The 15,732-nt window shown below is 41.5% G+C and overlaps 1 protein-coding gene and 1 long non-coding RNA gene across 3 annotated transcripts in view; both read right to left on the bottom strand.

Annotated features, from left to right (window-relative positions):
• Positions 1-9,770, bottom strand: part of LOC114447209 (uncharacterized) — a 46,068-nt gene extending 36,298 nt beyond the window's left edge. The window contains exon 1 of the long non-coding RNA XR_003671819.1: positions 9,498-9,770. This is a non-coding gene — a long non-coding RNA (uncharacterized LOC114447209). The remainder of the gene's footprint in view (positions 1-9,497) is intronic.
• Positions 9,771-14,229: 4,459 nt separating this feature from the next.
• The window catches only part of anapc1 (anaphase promoting complex subunit 1), a 32,244-nt gene continuing 30,741 nt past the window's right edge, over positions 14,230-15,732 (bottom strand). For both annotated transcript variants that reach the window (XM_028423412.1, XM_028423413.1), the window contains exons 52-53: positions 15,342-15,476; positions 14,230-14,864 (exon numbers count right to left, since the gene is read on the bottom strand). In XM_028423412.1, coding sequence (XP_028279213.1) covers positions 14,722-14,864; positions 15,342-15,476 — 278 coding nt within the window. In that variant the 3' untranslated portion in view covers positions 14,230-14,721. The remainder of the gene's footprint in view (positions 14,865-15,341; positions 15,477-15,732) is intronic.

Raw genomic sequence — 15,732 nt, 5'->3', positions numbered from 1 at the left:
TGTGTGATTTCACTTACACAGTGGCAGTCACTGCTTTTCTTACCGCAAATCAACCAGTTAGTGTCACGTGATGGTCTAAAATAAATATCAAAAACATGAACAAGAATTCAGCTGTTCTCTATATAGAAACATTCAGTTTCAAGCCACTGAGCAGGATTTTCCTCCTTAAAATAACATATAATTACTTTTCCTACCAGTCATTACTTGTTCTGGTTGGAAGTCCGTCAGCATCTGCAGGTCCCTGTCAGTCTGCTGTCGTTGGGGGGGCAGATTGTTTAAATGTTACAGCATGTTCCTATGTTTGTGCTATACACATGCTGCATAACTGCATAAAACAGCATGAATCTAGCAGCTGCATATTTAGGCAACCATCAGATCATCATCTTGCTGTCCGCCTACTGAGGGCAAAGAACTGGCACAATGTGCTGATGTTACAAGTATTCTCTGTTAAGACATTTCATTAGCAGAACTTTTCCATCACGTCAACTTTCTACCAGAACCTTTCCATCATTCAAAGCAACACTCCCACCCTCTGTCCTCTAAGCTATGATTTTGCCATTAGTCTTCTGGTTGCTGCTGTTTCTGTTGGCGTAGGTGGAACAATCTGTCTGGCTGAGTTATACCATGGAAACTGCAGCATGTTGAGCAGAAGGACTAAATGATTTTACAAGTGGGAATAGGCCTGCACCCACACATCCATTAACTGCACCTCACATCTTATCATTTTGCCATAGCACATGTCTACATAATGAATATATAGTAGTAAGTAGTAGTAGTAAGTAGGGCACTATGACATTCTTTTTAGCTTGTGTTGCCCCCTCAGCTCACTACTGCAAATCACTGTTATAAATGAGTCATATGAAGTTTAAGTGAATCAAAATTAAGTCATCATTTTAAGTTAGCATGTAACTTTATCATGATTTGTAGTAAAATCCACCATCTGACTGACTCCTGGGTGCAGGCTTCTTTAGTAGCACCATTGTCTGTAACAATTTAAAATGGTGACCCACTTTATAAAAGAGGAATCTGCGACATGATACACTATGGCTGAAAGAGTATCTACCAAGCCAGTTCTTACACATTTGCAGTGGAAAATATTGACATTCAATCTTGGTGTTGCTTGGTGTACATACCATACATACTGCCTCACCCCCCCCTTTCCTCCTCCGCCTTTGCTTTGTCCTCCTTCTCCATCCAGTCTGGGAGAATCTGTCTGAAAGTCATGACTCAAAGGGAGCAGAGGATGTGACTCACCTCCTCGTGAGTCTAAACACTATTAGTTTCCAGGTGGTAAGACTGAGGTGCCATTGTGCTTCTGATTAGCCAGCTAAGACACATGGACAGGGGGAGCGAGGAGAGAATCCCCACAGAAACACTGGGTCATGTGTCTGCGTGGTGTTCCCAGTGTCTGGATATCAGTGAGGGAGGTAATGTGTGTATTCTTAGAATTACAGCATGTGTGGTCCAGTGGTTTGTGTGCATGGGAGAAAGAGGAAAAAATGTGTGTGTTCCTATGATTAAGAGAGCCTGAGAGAGACCACTTCTTTGTCCACACTAGAGGGTCCATAAATGACTCAGTCTCTGAAATTAAAAACTTAAAATCCCATAGTGAGGGACAGGCACCAGTGCTGACCATTAACCATGTTTAAACAAAAATTGATTTGGAACTCAGAGGTCCATATATTCCTCTTTGAGTGACCTCAAGTGGCCACTTGAGGAACTGCAGTTTTTGGGGTCTTTCACATTAACCTCTAGTCTCGTCGCGTTGGCCCCTATGATTTCAGTTAATGTCTGCTTCCATGTCCTACCTCCTCAGGGCTCTAGAGTGCGACCAATTTGGTCGCACATGCGACCTAATTTCTCAATGGTGCAACCAAAAAATATCAGAGGTCGCACTGGTACGACCAGCTGTTAGAGGGAGATACATTCTCCGCGACTCTTAAAAGTCTCCCTGTGGTCCAACAACAGACACACATCAGGCTCATATCGTGGTCTGAACCAATCAGAGACGGTGAAGGGCTGGACCCCGCGCGTGTATCTTTGAAAACGTGTCTGCTGCGGTCAGCCGAGATCGTCTGCCGAAAATCCAGAAGAAGAAGAACACGGACATATGCTGCGCAGAGCTGATGCTGTGTGCTAAAGCTTGTTCCATACTCCATGAGAACAGAGAAATCTGTTACCCGAGGTGACGAGTACAAGAACAAAGTTCATTTCGGCCCGGCCTTTTTATACGTTTTTAAACGTGTGTGTACAACTCCCCATATGGCCCTTTCACTTTCACAGCCTGTTCATATGTACAAAATGTACTGATGCGTACAAAAATATATGGATTAAGTGTGATGCGGTGCACCTAAATTTTGTGCTGGTGCACCTAAGAAAGAAAGTTAGGCACACCAGTGCAACCAGTGCAAAAAGTTAGTCTAGAGCCCTGCTCCTTAAAGATTCTCTTGTGTGAACAAAAAGCTTCATCAACATGTGACACGTCTCTGTTCACATTTAAGATAAAAACGGCTTTCTCTTTGTCCCGTACAGAAATACCGGTACTTGAAATGCAGTCCAGTCAATACTCACTCACAGAATTAGCCTAATGCATTGCCACAGCTGCCTTCACTGAGTTGATCTACTGTGTGAACCAAACCCTGACTGCTTCTCACTGCTGTCCTCCATTGTTGTCTTCAAGTATGTCAATCAATACTGCCAGCTGACACCCGCCAACCAATCAATACTTCTAATTCCTCAGCAGGAAAGGGGTTTCAACTGTTCATCCTCTGGAAACGACAGGGGTCGAAAGCATCCACTGATTGTGTACCAGAGGACACAAACACACCAAGCCTCAAGTCCATCACAGAGACACTGAGCTGATGGGGATGATGTGGGAAACAGCGCCCTCCACTGGTGACATCCAGGACCTACTCTAAGGACAAGTGCCATTTTTGTCTGTAGACTGGTGAGCATGTTATCTTTTTTACTTTTGTTGTAATCAGAAAGAAACATTATTAAAAAAAAGATACCCTTTTGTTGAAATATATATTTGTATTTGTATGAAATTCTGAAGCAACAGTCATACTTTTGCATGCCAGAAACTCTTCATGCCCGCTATTATTCCTTTAAACAAATACAACAAAAAACTAATCAAACTGTTGTGCAGTTTATGGATGACTTCTGTGTGTCAATCTTTTTTGGGTCATCTGGATCAGGAAGTTTGTAGACTTCTATAAACATAAACCTAAACTAATAATGATGGTTCTCCTGCTGGTACATATAAATACATGTCTTTCTGGTCAAGTGTGAAAAAAGAAAAATTCAAGAAAAAAATAAATAAATAATACAGAAAAAAAAACAGATAGAAACACAGACCATTGATAACAAAAATATGTGAAGTGTGAAGTCAGCACTGAAATGAAGCAGCTTTCACTCTCAGACAGCAGGTGGAGGCAGAGTGTTTCTGCAGAAGTCTGGCAGATCCTAGTGGTTAAATATTCATGTAGAAAAACCTTCCAGAGAAAAGCCTTTATTGTTTTTATTGTATCAAATAAAAAAAATATAATTAAACCCCATGACTAAGAAACTGGAAGTGTTTTTTCTTACACAATTAATAGATTTTAAAATCAAATATAGCGGCACTTGCTTGGCTTGTCCATAAGGTGGCGGCATAAGCCTATGTACAGACAAGCAGTCACATTGGCATCACCTCTGCATTCAGACAGTGAAATGTAGTCTTTAAATTACTGTAGAAAATCAAAGCTTATTAAATTTTATATTATATTCTTTGTCGTATTATTATTGTATTTAAGTCTTAACAAACAAATCTGACTGGTTTACTGTCAAACACACTTTTTATGACAGATTTTGTACCCATCATCTCTGTTTTAAGATGAAATTACACAGAGCCAGAGGTGTAAGACTATAAGGCTGATCAATATTTGTCTTTTTTGTAGCAGCATGCTGTACCTTGAACACCTGCTTTCACTATGTGTGTGCTTGCAGGAAGCTGAAACATCAGCTCAATGAAATTAAAAAAAAAGAAACACATCTGCAGGTAAATGCATGTGAGTGTGAAGCAAAAAATAACACACACACACACGAAAAGATAAGAGATTGATACAAGAAAACATCTTTTTTTCTGAACAGTTTCAGGCTGCACCACCACCACATCCTCTGCTGTGAAGCCACTGGGTGCAGGTCTTTACTGGAAACCAGTAGCTCTGACTAAAAACACCACTGTAGTAGTGTACAGTGTAGCTGTGGCAGCCGTTAGTTACCAATAACCTGCACAGAGTAAGAAAGTTAACCCCTCAGTGGCATCTACATAAGAACTGTCGCACATCCCCCATCGCCCTATAGCTGCACTGCAAGGCAGCACCTTACTGGAAACCAGTACCACTATCAACTGATATCAGACATGAGAGTTTCCTTCTATGTGTTTATTTTAATGAAGTTAAAGGTGGTCCAGCTACCGCACAGGCCTGAAGGTTTCCAACAGATAAAACGACAATTATGCTTCTATCAAGATTCATATCCATACATGCATGTCACTCCATCAATGCCCACTGCAGCTTTCCACAAAAAAGAGATGGATATTTACACAGGTTTGTACTTTTGCTTCTCAGAAACCATTGTCCCACAACCCAGGCCCCAGCAGCACCCTCCAAATCCACCAAAAAAAAAAAACGCTGTCTCTCAAAAGGCCACTAGAGGCTGGCTCCAAAAGCGAGTCAATACCCACAGACCTCCATGACTCCTACTTTATAGCAGAAATAAATGTTTCCAACTGTTTTAGGCTCTTAAGATGACGTTCGTCAAAATACTACATGTGATTATCATAATTCTGAGGTGATTTCCTGCAGTGCAGCCTCTCACTTCTGGTGGAAGTGCACCAACACACCAGTAGCAAGACAGCTACAGTAAACTTTGCTCTGCAAGTTCTCAGCTGATAAGATAGGAATGCTGCTCATTTGTTATGCTGATCATTCTCTAAACCAGCTGTACTTTCACTTTTACCTACAAGGACAAAACTGCCACAGGAGCACCAGGTATGCACACACACTGCACCCTTTATACACCAATGATCAACTTTCACCATTCCTCTAAACTCCAGTTATGCAAAATCCTCACAGAACCGCGCCATGTGAAAGTCAGATGAAACAAATTTTGTGGTTTTTATGTTTGATCCTGTGCAGAAAGATCTAATTTCTCACAAGCCTCAGGCTCAAAGCTGATTGGCTCATCAGAAATGTGCAGCACAACGCCTTGCCAACCACAAACAAGGGTGATGCTAAAAGTTCCTCAAAAGCTGAGATGTTAGCGAAACAATTTGTCGAGGCAGACCAGAGAATTATGTAAGGAAAAAAAGTTTAACAATGAAACGGAAGTAAAACTGTTTCTGGACTGTGAGTGATGCATATGCTTGCATTAAATGGCACAGTGGTGAGCTACAAAGTGCACACTAACTGTATTCTACTGTACTCCTGTGAAGAGTGCGTCAGTCAGTACGTCACAGGCGATACCCATGACACTGCTGACTCCTGGGGCTCCTTAGTTTTTATAGCACACATACTTTAAAAGTTGATCTTTATGGTAGTTCAGTACATTTCATGTCCCCGAAGCCAAAGTGGGTTTTTTCAAAACATATAAGGAGTATGGAGCCGTGTTTTTTTATGCTAAGCTAGGCTAATTTCCTAATTAAATCTGTAACTATGGTGCACTTGGAAGTTAAAAGCTAGAACTTGGGTCATAGCTATTGTTAGGACTGATTGACAAATGGAAAGATCAGGCAAACTGATTCGTTCGACTGAATGGGAGCCTGCAAACTATCAGACAGCGAGATGACTGGAGTGAAATTTCAGTCTGTGTCTCATGTATAAAGCTGCCTACTCATTTGTATTGAGTATAGTGCACAAATACACACAAGGTTTACTTTCATTTGAATGAGCTATCTGTGGTTTGTATCTCTCTTTGCAACAAAGAAAGCAGAAGTAGCCTCTGAAGACATCTGCTGACTGAGTGAAGCAATCCGACGGCTGCAGCTCGGTCTGAGCTGTGGCTGCCGGTTCACTTGAGCTAACTAAGCTGGCCTGCCATGTCCTAAATACATAATATTTATTAAAAAAAACAATATTCAAACCTGTCTCTGCACTTCACATTATGAAGCTTTTTACTGTCTTTCAGCTTGTTTTGATTTTCCACCTGTAACTTTGCTGTGCCACAGACAATGATGTCATGATGAGGTGTGGCCATTCAGGATCTGACAGGCAGGTGGAAGTAAGGTCTGTTTAACCTTTCTTTTCTGAAGTGTGAATTTGGTTCAAGTTTTGAAACACTGTGCTATCATCCAAATTTTTAAATAGGAAGCATGTGGTGAATTCTCGTCATCTTCTAAATGTCTGAATTTGTAACGCTTTGTTGATTTATTTTTCCCCCTCCTGACACAGACAGGGTGAAGCTGAACTTGAAATGACCTACACAACTCTCACCTTTCTCTTGTTTGCGCCTGCCTTTCCATAGCAACATCTCATATACATTTCCCCTAATTTGTCTATACAGATGCAAAGAACAAGCAGTAGGCTGTAGTCAGGCAGTTCCTGCTTTGCCTTCATTTCCATGCTTACTAACAACACAAATCCTGCATACCACTGTTGTGTTGGTTTTCTTTACTGTGATCATGGCTACAAAGAGCCTCACCATGGTAAATGAGTCCCTTCAGAGGTCGTATGGCAACATAGATGAGTCAACTAATAGTTAACTTTGCTGAGTCAAATAATTATTTGAACTTAAGATACTAATGGGGAATATTTTTGGTTAAATAAGTGTTTTTTAAGTGCGAGTGTGAATAGCTGATGGTGTCTGTGTGGCCCTGTGATAAGACTGGTTAACCTGTCTGGGTGTGCCCCGCCTCTCACCCATTGACAGCTGGGATAGGAACAAAGGCGTACAGTAAGGTTTTCACGTGGGAAACTTTGGTGATCTTCTGTGCAGGAAACCCTCTGGTGTAAATAAACAACATGAATTATGGCTGCATCCTATTAAGCTTCTTCACCTTCATGGGCCCTGGTTGTGTGTTTGCTCGTCATAAACCCCACCTCCTCCCAAGTTAGAGAATGGTACACAGACACAACTAAACACTAAAAGTACTCCTCACATTAAATTATAGCTGGTCTAAAGCCTGTTAACTGGTTCTAGCCTGTTAAGGTTTGGGCAACCATGCAGCTCCACCTTTTAATCTCTACACTGCACAGACTCAGGTTGCAATATGACGTCTTTATTCCAACATGGCAGCATCCATAAGCCTCACTGTTTTACTTTAGGTGGAGACTGAGCCACATTGTCCTTCTTTATATACAGTTTAAATTGGTGTGTGTTCTGGGAATTCACAACTATATCTGTTATCAGCCTGTATGTGACAGGAACAAGTACTGCACTTGTAATCTTGTCCTGCTTACATGACATGGTATCAGTTAGCATCAGACAAAGTGTACAAGTGTGTTTTCTGCTACTTCCTCCTGCTCAACATCCATCTGAGTTACAGGGGATGCAAAATGGTGCAAGTGAGAAGAGGAAGTTTGTTCTGCAGAGGTCACTAAGCAACACAATGAGGAAATGCATTAATGTGTGCCTGTATAACATACACAAACAAGCATGGGGATCACAATAATGGATCACAAAGAAAAAGCCTTTTTCAATAAAGGTTGTACAAGTAAAATATGCAAACACACTCCCTCTATTGTCCCAATTGTCTTCCTCTCTCACACACATGCACTCATGCTCACTCTCACATATAGTTTCTCTTCCTCTCCACACACTCACTCAATATTCAGCTCATATCCGGAAAGACAGCGCGCTACTTTTTAGACTCCAGCCACATGAATGAAGGAAACAGGGACAGGGAAACCCCACGTCCCTCATAATGAAACTCACACACTTTACACCAAAACGCACCTTCAGTCCAACCTCCAGTCTAAACATGTCAGACATGAGGTACTGACATCGGCAATGGGTTTGTTAGGACATCCACTCATTCCAGTGTAATGATGTATTTAATGCTAAAACAATGTTTCGAGAAAGTTTGATGAAAATTTCATTCAACAAATGACTTCTTATATCTTCTTCTTAAGTTGTTACTGTAGCGCCCCCTTTAGGGCCGAAGAATTCACTTTCAGCATTTTGTCCCCGTCAGCAGAAAACCAATGTCATCTCAGTGCACCTCATACGCTTGATGTGCAAAACCTCAACCGACACAAAAATATGTAGTGACAACATGTCATGTAGACAACTGCAACAGTACGACACTCATCTCATCCACCTGTAGTCCACTGGGTGGAGTAGTTCAACAATCGACGAGTACTAACCTCAACCTACAAAATCCAGGCTTGCTCCTTCTGACCGGGTCCAGGTCACTTGCCCAGCAGCCCTGTTAACACACTGCTGCCTTTGTAACTGGCCTCAACAAATCTGATGACAAAACCTACAGCACCTGTAGCCACAGGTCATAAGGGTTTAAGGAAGTTTCACTCTGACTATACATAACCGTGGATGTTAACAGCATAGGTAAGAAATAGGTTATTTTGATTTTAGGACTTTTTACAATTCAATTCTAAACAATGTGCACCTGAACAGTTACTAAGTTGTGAATAAAGTTGACCTTTTTTTTGGGGGGGGGGGGGGGGGGGGTAAGACAGAGTATGTGACCTTCAGTTAGCTGGCTCATTTTATCATAAACATCCTGGTGCTATAGCACAAACTGTGTTTATTCTAAACAACAAAACATGTGTCTGTTTGTTGTGTCATCACTTATAAGAAATGCACTATCGATCCCGTGTTTGATGTCTGAAGTCTGAGATATGAGCACATCCAGCCAGTCGTACTTGTTTCCTACAGTCCTTCAACGCAGCATGTCCAAGTTCCTTTCCTATCACGGCCGTTTGGTTCACAATGTAACTTAAGTGACGCCCCCTGCGCCCTGGTTTAAACATTTTCCAGGAGGTGACGCTCGCCAACAAAACTTCTCCTGCTGATACAGAGCTCTAAAAAAAGAAACGTAAAGTTCACACAAGAGACAGTAGGGATAGTTTCCGTCAATGCAAAAGTGTAACACTTGGCAACATGGAAAAGACACAAAATATGGACAGCTGTGGTGCCATAAAGTAAATCTGACACGTTTCAGCTCAAGTCATTCAACAAAATTTGTTTAAAAAAATACAAAGGAAGAGGAAGACCGGGTTACTATCTCTGTCTGACACCGCATAGCCTACTTCCTTTAATGTTTGCACAAACCGCCCATTACGCATGAGTGAGCGCTGCACGACCCTCTCCCCAAACTGTAACATCTCTGCTCTGTGCTTAAACTGTGGAAATACTCACAAAAAGACAACTTTATTCATTGCAGGGGTTAATGAAAGTCACTTCAGCTGCTTCCTCGTGTGGTCTTTGAACGGAGCACAGCTGCAAAGTGAAGAACTTTCCTGAGTTTAATTCATAGGATAAAATAAACTGACACTTACCCCTCTTTACTGGCGGCCAGGCGTAAACTTTGCGCGTCTTTTATTCTTTCTTTTTTTAAACTCAGCCAACATTTTCGAGGCGCGAATCTGCAGCAGTGTGAACTGTCACGCTTTCTTTCACTTTTAAACTTTTGCAGCGCGGATTAAAAGTCATCCTGAACACAACAGCGGGCATGTGCGCGTTTTTTTTTTGTTAACTCTTTCTGCCTCCTCTCACTATAAACTCTGCTAATTGCTGCACCAGACTGATCCTCTGTAGGTCCACCATTCATACTGAAGGGGCTTGTCACTGTTATACATTTTCGTATTTGTTGGACACACCCACCCTCCCTCAGCCCGGCCCTCCGAGGAAGCCTGGCCATGAATGGAGACAGCAGGGTTAAAATGGATCACAGACACATACAGAAACTATACTAACAATGGTCCACAGTGTACACAGCTCACTTTATTCATCCTAGCATTCAGTTTGTCACATAGTGTCTACAATCATGCTGGAAGCTGCTGGCAATATTTTTGTGCTCCATTGTGACAACAGCAATGTGTGTAGCAGGTGTAATGCCCTCTTAGTTTTAGAATGCTCCATCACTCATTCTCCTTTGGTCCATCATGGCTGCCAGGCCTCAGTGTCTCCAGCAAGAAAATGACAGCATTAGAAAGTAACAATAACACAGCTCTGCAGATTCTGCAAAGTCTTTATGGACTGCATGTAGTAAAATGTAGAAGTATGGATATTGGACTACAGCTACAATTAAGTCCTGGGTTTGGCCCCGGGGCCTCCACCCACCTGGGAGTGCCTGGAAGATCTCTAAAGGGAGGCACCACCCAGGGGGACAAAGATCAGATCCGGACAAAGAGAGGAGGTGAGGCCTAACTTCTTGTTCTGTGTTTCAGCATGCATCTAGACTCTTAAACACTGATAACGCTATCAATACGATCCAAAGATAAAAACAGTGCCAGCCCACATTCTACGTCTTCCCTTGCTTCACAGTGTGCAGACATATTAAAACCTGTCATGCATAATCACACAGGGAAATCCAGTATGTTTTCATAAGCGCACATCTAAAGGAAGTAAAAGCAGAAGTTTGGTGAAAGCTGAGGTGACTTCCCTGAAGCTTGTTTCGTTTTAGCTGTTAAGGTGTTGCTCAGCAGTGGCCATGACCAGAGGGAGTCCTTAACGTTCCTCTTGTAGGGAAGTGGCGACCTCTGTCAGCAGTTGGTCTGACTCAGGCCACAGTGTGATGAGGACATCCTCATGTGGACACACTTCTGGTTTTTTTTTTTACTTCTGCAAAGGCTGAGTGAGAAATTTCCTGTTGGGGTTAAATCATTTCTCCTTGCTAACTGATAGATACTTGTCACATTGACAGCAGAAAAGCAGTTGTTAAAGAGGAGTCATGATGGAGACTCCTCCTGTTAACACTTTAGAATTCTCTCCTTTGAAACTTTGGTGGTCCTCAGTCACTGACTGTGGTTTTACAATTAAGATCTCAGTCTTTGAAAGAGCTGTTTACACGAGGGTTAAAACAAAATGCTCTGTGTTCCTGTGCGTGGAGTAAACTTCCAGAGTTGGAGGGTGTGTTCACTGTGACATACTTAGATTGGTTTATTGTGAAAACAAACACAAAAGGATTTTTTCTCCCCTGTCTCCTGTAGGCTGTGCTTCTTTTCCCACAGGCTCAGTAAGACAGAGCCGTGTCAAACACAGTGGACTCAGTCAAGGCTGTCTGTCTGTTTAGTCAAGGACAGGACGACTCCTTCATTGTTACACAATCTCACATTCATGCGCAACAGCATGACTTACAAAAAAAAAAAAAACAGAAGTTCAGTATAGTTCATGGCCTAAGGTAAAAGCTTTATTTCAGTCCCTCAAACATTTACACACAGCATATAGATTCTCTTCTTCAGCATGTTAGCCCTCCAGCAAGTGGTCCACACTAGCAATGATGTAGCCTGGCCAGTCATTTTTGTCAAGTTTAATAATAAAAAAACACATGAACACCTTCCTCTGATTCTAGACAAGCTTCTCTGCCATTTTATTTGCTACCATAATGACAAGTCCTGTAAAACTGGTATTAATTTAGAAAATAACCAGATAACGTAGACTGACGTTAAGTTTCGCTTTGTCGCCATCACACGTTGTACTGCTCTGGCTAATGTTATGTTTTGTCTGTATGTCACATTTCTTAGCTAGATTATGTGCAATGCTTTTTCTGTCTTACTTTGAACACGTGCCCCCGCGGCATCACAACACCAGGGACACAAGGAGCTCATAGAAGTTCAGTAAAACAGTCGTTTAAATGGTCATCAGTGGAGGCTCCAGGACTTTTAAAACCACCCGACTTTGATCCTCTGAAAGCCAGCCACAGGCCATCCTAGTTCCTGTTGGCTCTCAGTTTACTGATGAATGTCATATGAAATTTCCTCGGAATGTTTGTTGAGACGTGTTGACTGAAGCAGCACGTGTTCCAAAGAAACAGCATGCACATTGTCAGCCAACTGAACATGTGAAGCCTTGTTATCTTACAGATTAAAGCACGATACAAGATGACTAGCAAAACATAACGCTGCGTGCAATGTTAAGACACTGAAGTCAATATTTTATCAAACCTCAACTCCAAAGTATAGAGGGTGTGTAAAACAGATTTTATGGTTGGTATTTCTTATCGTTTTTAGCAACAAACATGCAACTTTTTGTCTTTTCTGGGCTTACATTGTTTCTTAGCCTGACTTTGTTTAATCTCTACATCACATCCAGTGTCTGCATCTACCATTGGCAGACTGCAACAGCATAGAAATCATGACTTTAAGTCCATGCTGGGCTCAAAACAAACCCTAGCTACTCAGCTTTTCTGTTAAATCGCATATTTTCTGTGTTGTTAATATGAAAATATAACACAAGGAAGGCTTTAGTTTCCAAATAAAGTACAGGACTTTGGGTTGAAACCTTTGGCCAACAAACAAGTCCAAAACTGTTAAGTGTTTTCTTAACTACGATGAAAGCATTGTAATGAAGAAAACACATTAATACATTTTCTAAATGAACAGCACACGCTGCTTCTTCCATGACAATATGTAGCTCGTTACTTTGAAATCTTTGAACTCATTCATTGTGGAAGAGGAAATGATGTATTTGTGTTTAGGTGGAGCAAAGAGCACCGACACCCAAACATCTCTGTGTGAGGATAAAAGCTAGGAAACACACCAAAAAAGATATAACAGAACAAAACCACAAATGTCTCCTCGTGGTAAACTAAACGTCCACACAGTTGTGGGCCTAAATGTTTCATTTCATCCATAAAAAATATGTGAGTCATGTCTGGTTGCCATTTAGGGATTTGTTTCAAGGTTAAAACACTGAGAAGAAGTCAGTTTAATGCTCTGTGCAACAGGAAACACAATGCTCTTTAAATGTGGGCGGACCAGCCGATTCAAATACTAAACCAGGGGAATTAGCCTCAGTATGAGAGAAAGAGAGAACAGACTTCCAACAGACTTCCAACAGACTTCCAACAGACAGAAAGGACACAGTGCATTCCTTTAATACCCTTCGTACCGCTAATTACCGATTGCATTACTAAAGGTTAAATTATTTAACAGCATTTGTTGGCAGGTTCACTTCAGCTCTGGGTTAGGAGAATGAGCCTTTAGACAACAGTTCATCTCTTCTAACAAAAGACCTGAAGAAACAAGCACATTTTGCTCACTGGAGACTTTGATGTGAGTGCTCTGTGTGTTGCAGCTCCTCTCTGAGGAGGGTGTGGACCACTTGTTTGTTCGGATGTTTTCCATTTGCTCTGGAATGTTGCTGGTTAGAAATTATGTGAGACACATAGCAGAACACACACACTGCATATCCTCCCACACACCATCTACATGCCATTAGGAGTTCCATGAAAACATAGGACTAGTCAGTGACTGTAAACACAGCACACACAGTGGGCCTCAGCTATGTGAAAGTATTGATAGTTAAGGTTTGATTTGTATATATATACATACAGTTCCCATAATTTGTTAGGGCTCGTAAACTGGTTTAATAAATTAGCTGTGGGCAGCTGTTGTGTGGTGGGAGCATTTTATTTATAATGTGTCCATGAATATGAAGACATGTCCTGAACTTCAATGATACTGAAGAAAACATGATAATTCTTAGGCTGGAAACTGAAGAAAAACATCCATGGAACTCCTGAGTCTTGAACTGGGCCAAGGCCTGGTCAACTAATTTGGACAGATACACACCAGCTAAATATTGGTTGCTTACATTTCAGGCATTTTCAGACAACTATAACATAGTTTCATGCTGCATTCATGCTTGAGTAGGAAATTCCCACAGTCTTGGGTTTCAAGTTTGTTGACTAAACACAACAGTGACACGTGACCTTGTGAAAATCAGCACAGCAACCTATGGGAACCTCCCAAAACAATCTGGTCAGTTTTGATCTTCGACTTACTTCAAAAGAACCTTTATCTCGACCACAGGGATGCAACTCTGACACCACAAGAATGAGCTCCGAGCTAAATAAAAACAAGATGTGATGGACAATATGACAACAGCACAAAACAATAAAGGCAGGCTCTGTCTGCTGCGCCTTTTAAGTGGTGGACATTTTAAGCACAAGACAAAAAGGAGGAATGAAATAAGGCAGCTGATGTCTTGACTATGAAACCTTTGAAACCTCCCTGAATGAGCTTTCGGGTAAATTTTATGATGCGGAATAGACCACAGTATTCATAGTGTGGGTATTATTATATGTTTTATTGTCTTTCCTTGGTCTTCATGTCCATCCAACACAGTGGCCTGTGCTCTCGCAGGCATCATGGACATCAGTACCATGATAGGTGACTTTTTTTTTTATGTTCTAATGCTCAGTCCTTTCTGTTTAAGCAGAAGAAAAGTCCTGTTGGACTTTTCAGCAGTCCATCAAAACACTGTCAGTGTGGATTGGTTGGCTCACAAATCTGGCACTGGTGCTGCATGATTACTGCAGCCTAGTCGCTCCTTATACTGTATAAAAAAAGACTAAATAGAAATATATTACAAAGCGCTAAGATTTCATTTTTACTGGTGGCTTTCCCAAACAGTTCATCTCAAAAGCAGGCACATCAGGCGAGCCATTCTGTGGTAAGACCTGAGGTGTTGTATGGTAACATTTTGTCCTACTTGCTGCACACACCTGTCCTCACAGTGGAGAGAAGGTTGCCTGTTGACTAGTCCCGAGCATCAGGATCAGAATGCTTGCACAGGTAAGCCTAGCAGTGTCTGTGGTGCAGATGCAGAACCTAGCAGGACGGGCAGCAGCCTCAGCAGGTCTCTGAGTGGTACGCCCAGCCGGCTGCTACGCGACAGTAAATCCCCGAGAGAGCTGCAGCCTGTACAAAGAGAGGAGACGGCCTTAGACTGTGCTGCGGAACAAAACGTTCACTATATGACATCACAACTGGTATTTCAGACCAAATCTAAATATTAAACATAAAAGTATATGTTTCAGTTACATCAGACTTTAAGGGCTCAAAAGCTACAAACAGTTTGGACTAAAACATTTTTAAGGATTTAATTCTTTTTGCCTGAAAACTTTAAAATCACTGCAGATTGAAATTAGTGATAACTAATTTAATATTTATATTTGAAATAAATAAAATTTGTTATATAGCAGAATAAGTATTCCCCTGTTGAGTCACATGCTGCTGAAAACAGTATGTTTAAGGTTTACACAGCCTTGTCTATATACATAAAATATAAGTACATATAGATAAGACACACTTATTTATGCACAAAAAACGACAGTTACATGTAGTGTATACAAAATATAAGTGTAAAAATGTAGTTTGAGGTAGTGTTTGATTTACCCTCCAGCTGTGTGTGTGTGTTCCTCAGGCAGGGGATGGAGCGGTACACCACAAAGCAGGCCAACAGGACAGAGTTGGCGGCATCCTTGGAGAGGACCTCGCCCCTCATGTAGGATTTCAAGAGTGAGCTGTTGTCTAGGAGAGAGTAAAATGAGCCCACAAACAGTGGAACATGTGAGCATATACTTTTGGAGAAACATGTGCATGTCAGATGGGCAAAAACAAAGTTTTTTTTGAGGTTCATATGAACATATTTGGTTGTTTTTGTTCCTAAAAACTGCAGGAGTCACAAAAGTAATGAGTGGAAAATGTTTCTAATGCCAGAGAGGATACCTGCCTATTGGTTCAGAGGGATAGGGATGGTTTTGCAGAGAGCAGCTTCAGAGCAGAC

This window comes from Parambassis ranga, chromosome 15 (genome assembly GCF_900634625.1).
Source record: "Parambassis ranga chromosome 15, fParRan2.1, whole genome shotgun sequence".
In the NCBI taxonomy this organism is placed as follows: Eukaryota; Metazoa; Chordata; class Actinopteri; family Ambassidae; genus Parambassis; species Parambassis ranga.
This window is presented reverse-complemented; position numbering and strand designations above follow the sequence as displayed.